Below are 5,611 nucleotides of genomic sequence, written 5' to 3' on the forward strand. Positions count from 1 at the left end.
ACTGTGTGGAGTTTCCATCGTCCAAGCAACAATGACATCATTCTGCACGTGCCTCGCGATGTTCACGTGCTCCCTTGGCAACACAGTTGCATGTGTGCTCCAAGGTGCTTTACAACGCCTGGTGAGAGGGATTGTCCACCTATCATTTGCAATGTTCTTCAAAAACAGGTTAGTCCTTGTATGTTGTTCACTGGTCACGTGGGGGTCATGGGTTGGTGAACCGTCGATGTTTGTTTATGTTCGCTGCGCCCGAAGCGTCGCCATTTTTTAGTTTTGCAGACTCAAGAAAAACAGATTTAGAGTTATTCCCCTTCCATCGAATTGCAAACGCAAAACATCAGTAATTTCCGTGCATCATGCGTGATTCAACGTTATTCGAGACAACGAAGTATTACTCTGATGTACCTAATGAGTAGCCATTGGCATCTGGGTACATTGAACTGTACCTCGCTTGTAAGTAAGGTACCCTGAAAATAATAGAAGAAAGCTTAGCCAATCAAGAAACGACATTTATGTGTGAGGTAAAATAAGGGTTGTTTTTTCATCGCTTTATTTTTCAACTTTATAAATTAAATTTGCAGTTTTGACCATTTGTTTTCGTAACTTCATAGCTAAGGTATCGAATCAGGAAAGTTGGTTTTTTTGCGGTGAATGTAAGCTTTAACAAATTGACTAAACGTATCAAAAATCCAAAATGACCATTTCTAATGTAACACGAAATGAACGTGCATCCTGGCGTATACAACAGTGTACGCGGCAAGTGAACAAGTAGTAATAAAGAACACAATTAATGTGCCGTGTTTGAGGCCACACTAAAGGCACTACCTGGATCGACGGAAAGAAAACCACTAAAATGACCTGTCTCCGCTCAACAATGCGTCGATATGGTTTGGCGTGTATTGAAGCCAGTGATGACCACACTCAATATTTGGTGACATTTTGCAGAAACAAAACGCCTTTTTAACCTGTTCAGACTATGGTAGCACGTATAGCACGTATTGGATGACATTTTGCAGAAAAATAACGCCATTTTAACTTGTTCAGACTATGTTAGCACGTATAGGTCGGTGTCAATCAAAAGGTATTTTCGACTTTATATGTATGCTGTAGAAATGAATACGATGTTGGCACTAAGATGTTCATTAACATGCTTTTCTTTGCAAGCTTGGTCAAATACATCATGTTCTTTCTTTTGAGCACTAGTTAATATAGTTTGTAAATTATCATCGTAGATAGATAGTTTCTTCATATTCATTGTGTGTATTGCAGTCTGTTTCGTACTACGAGGAGCGAGATAAAGATAGCTCTGATAGTCCTGACTATAGCTTGGATCATTATCGGTGAGTTGTATATCTTTACGTAGCTCCATCTGGAGTTAGTGAGTGGGCTAGGTTTGTCACCGAATTGTTATATGATGGCGAGTCATCTTGATATGGGAGGAAAACCAGAAGTACCGCGCGTTGAAGGTGGTTATCCAGCGCTTAAGCATAAGGCAAATCTGGGCTACAAACCCATCTCCAGCGGATCCTGATACGTCAATGGAAAGCAACTCGCCGACATGGTTACTATTACCCTTGAGGGATCCCATGTTAGTAGGGACCCCAACAACGTAAACTTGTCTTACGACGCGACTCTATCGCTGGGTGGTCGAGCTGGGTGTCTGGTTTCGCTAGCGCACTCTGACGGCGTTGCTTGTCGCTCAAGATATCTGTCACTTGATGTTAGTGGCGAGTTGTACACTGTAACTGGGTAGCCGAATGGATAAGGCGTCCTCTGGTGGACTTTCTTCAGTTCCCCATTTGGGCCCATCTTGTGACCTCCCATCTGATGTTGCTGGAATGTGGCTGAAAAAAAACTCGGCGTAAAACCAAACTCACTCACTATACTGTAAGTGGCTGTGGACGCCTAACGCGTTCACCCAAACGTGGATGCGTCTTCAGTGATAGGAAGCTTTTCAGATGGGAAGGGTTAAGGAGCATTGGGTGATATCAAGTTATATTGCAGTTTCCTAGGGTGGCCATGATAGGCGAGTGAGTGTATCTGAGAGTAAGACTGGGCATATCACACTCCTTCTCTCCAAAATATTCTGAATTCTGAAAGCAAAAGCAGCCGGCACCAATAGTCTTCTTCTGAACAATGACTCAGAAGGTTAAATACTCAACAGTTGCTTTGTGAAGTGCACCATGTATTTACCGTTCAAGCCATATGTCAAATACATCAGTGTACAGATATATCCCAAAGCCTCATTTCCTCGTTCTAGCTGTCATGTCGAGCTTGCCGCTATTTGCGTCGACCTCCTACCGCCGTTACCCCAGCCTCTTCGCCTGTGACATCGCGGACATGAGCGTTTTGGTGACTTCGGACTGTTTCGTCTTCTGCATGCCTGCCCTGGCTGTGTTGGCAATGGGCCTCCGCAAAATTACTTCAGGTTCAAGGCACTCGTTTGAACACCAAATCAGCTATGTTGTAAGCTCCGGTCATATGAATAACCAGCCCCATGAAGATTCGCAGAAAATGAAACGAGTAGCTTGGGCTGGTGTGGTCATTTCTACTGTCCAGTTTCTGGAGTGGATTGTTCGCATCGTCGCCGTGCTTGGGTCTGACAACTCATCAAAATATCTGCTGACCGTATCCTTATACCTTATGCTTACATGTGTACTGTGCGCGCCGTCGTGTCTTCTTTTGGTGTCCAGGTACCCTGTAGAACGCATCTCCTCCCAGGAACGGCGTGAGAGCAGCAGGTTTTTGCCCCAGGACAACTTCTGCTTCTCTCCACATATGGCCGACGTACTATCTCTACCCTCCTCACCGAAAGTGAACCTTTGTCCTGCAGATCTTCGTCTGCACGGTGACCAATACAGACGGTGCGCAAAGCATACACATGACTGTCCAGATACCCCGCCTGGGTGTGATCGTCCAGATACCCCGCGTGGACAAAATATGCCAACTATCCGCCCCAGGAGGGATCCTCCAAATTCTCCGTTTGCGCTGTGTCACCCAGATAGACGACATCTTAAAATGACCCCAGTTGAACTGCGTCTTGTGCATACCCCAGCTGGACGAGTTCTTACCAGCACCCCGGGTCCACTTCGACAGGGTGCTACAAGTACCCCACTTGGACGGGATCTTCAAAATACCCCACATGAGTGGGGTCCTTCCAATACTTTACCTGGACGGGATCTTCGAAATACCCCACCTGTACATGATCTTGAAAACAGCCAACTTGAACTGGATCTTCAAAATGCCTCATTTGAAACGAACCTTAAAAACATCACATCCGAAGTCACTGTGCCAGCTGACTCTCTCTCACCCCGCACGACGCCAGACCTTGCTCTAAAACGGAATTCGGTGTCCTGTCAGTTTAGTGTCGGACGTTGGATAAGGAATGAACAGAGAAGAACATCGTCAGCTTGGCCGAGGGTCCAAAACAACATGATGTCTAAGTCCTGTCCTTATGCGAGTGAAGACTCGGAGGAGACAGGGACATGCCACCTCGAAGACGCTTGATCCGGTCGGTCTCCTGGGGTCTCCATCTGGATTTAACAGTTTTTCTAGATGTTAATTAAGCACGTGTAACACAGCAAAACATGGAGATGTCAGAGTTGAAAAGGGGTTATTTGTCATGTGTCAGATGTTTAACAGTGGAACAATCGTAGCATGTGCCGGGCGTTGAACAAGAAGACCGGATGTGTCAGGTACTGAACAATAGAACAATCAGAAATTGTCATATGAACAACACGTGTCAGGCTCCGAACAACTGGACAATTACAGCATGTGTTCAACTATACACAGATTGTCATGAGATGAACAGCAGGTACTGAACAATGGGACAATCACTGCATGTGTTACACAATAGAACAATCTGAAATTGTCAGGAGATGAACAGAACGTGTCAGGTAGTGAACAACGTGTGTTCAACAATAGAACAATCTGAAATTGTCAGGAGATGAACAGCCCGTGTCAGGTAGTGAACAACGTGTGTTCAACAATAGAACAATCTGAAATTGTCAGGAGATGAACAGCCCGTGTCTGGTAGTGAACAACGTGTGTTCAACAATAGAACAATCTGAAATTGTCAGGAGATGAACAGAACGCGTCAGGTAGTGAACAACGTGTGTTCAACAATAGAACAATCTGAAATTGTCAGGAGATGAACAGCCCGTGTCAGGTAGTGAACAACGTGTGTTCAACAATAGAACAATCTGAAATTGTCAGGAGATGAACAGCCCATGTCAGGTAGTGAACAACGTGTGTTCAACAATAGAACAATCTGAAATTGTCAGGAGATGAACAGCCCGTGTCAGGTAGTGAACAACGTGTGTTCAACAATAGAACAATCTGAAATTGTCAGGAGATGAACAGCCCGTGTTAATCTGAAATTGTCAGGAGATGAACAGCCCGTGTCAGGTAGTGAACAACGTGTGTTCAACAATAGAACAATCTGAAATTGTCAGGAGATGAACAGAACGTGTCAGGTAGTGAACAACGTGTGTTCAACAATAGAACAATCTGAAATTGTCAGGAGATGAACAGAACGTGTCAGGTAGTGAACAACGTGTGTTCAACAATAGAACAATCTGAAATTGTCAGGAGATGAACAGAACGTGTCAGGTAGTGAACAACGTGTGATCAACAATAGAACAATCTGAAATTGTCAGGAGATGAACAGTCCGTGTCAGGTAGTGAACAACGTGTGTTCAACAATAGAACAATCTGAAATTGTCAGGAGATGAACAGCCCGTGTCAGGTAGTGAACAACGTGTGTTCAACAATAGAACAATCTGAAATTGTCAGGAGATGAACAGCCCGTGTCAGGTAGTGAACAACGTGTGTTCAATAGAACAATCTGAAATTGTCAGGAGATGAACAGCCCGTGTCAGGTAGTGAACAACGTGTGTTCAACAATAGAACAATCTGAAATTGTCAGGAGATGAACAGCTCGTGTCAGGTTCTGAACAATCGGACAATTACAACACGTGTTAAACGATAGGGGAATCACAGAATTTCAAGAGATGAACAGCTTGCGCCAGGTTTCGAACTCTACTCTAATCACAGCCTGTGCAGCGTCTATCTACCTCACAAGTCGACACGAGGACAATAATATAATTACATGTGAGAATAGCAATGGCAATGATTGGGATGCTGAATTCCCGTGCAGCGAACTTTTGGACATTATATCCACAAATGTGTGTGGACCCAGGAATAAAATACCTAGAATTTACAGAACTCGTCAATACTGGTGATATTATAGGTGTACCGGAAACCATGGTGATATTATAGGTGTACCGGAAACCATGGTGATATTATAGGTGTACCGGAAACCATGGTGATATTATAGGTGTACAGGAAACCATGGTGATATTATAGGTGTACAGGAAACCATGGTGATATTATAGATGTACCGGAAACCATGGTGATATTATAGGTGTACAGGAAACCATGGTGATATTATAGGTGTACAGGAAACCATGGTGATATTATAGATGTACCGGAAACCAAAACAAATCATTTACATAAAATTGAAATTGAAAACTGGAAAACCCCCAGAAAGTATACCGGTAAAAATCTGGAGGACTTGGTATAATAATTAAAGAAACAGTTAATGAATATG

The 5,611-nt window shown here is 43.8% G+C and overlaps 1 protein-coding gene across 1 annotated transcript; it reads left to right on the forward strand.

Moving 5' to 3' along the window:
- Nucleotides 1-1,275: 1,275 nt before the first annotated feature.
- LOC137290571 (uncharacterized) lies at nt 1,276-5,223 on the forward strand. Its single transcript, XM_067821607.1, has 2 exons — nt 1,276-1,340; nt 2,261-5,223. Exon 2 carries the CDS (start codon nt 2,266-2,268, stop codon nt 3,505-3,507), a length of 1,242 nt encoding a protein of 413 aa, XP_067677708.1. The 5' UTR covers nt 1,276-1,340; nt 2,261-2,265; the 3' UTR covers nt 3,508-5,223.
- The last annotated feature ends 388 nt before the right edge of the window (nt 5,224-5,611 follow it).

Source organism: Haliotis asinina, chromosome 7, assembly GCF_037392515.1.
Source record: "Haliotis asinina isolate JCU_RB_2024 chromosome 7, JCU_Hal_asi_v2, whole genome shotgun sequence".
Taxonomy (NCBI): Eukaryota; Metazoa; Mollusca; class Gastropoda; order Lepetellida; family Haliotidae; genus Haliotis; species Haliotis asinina.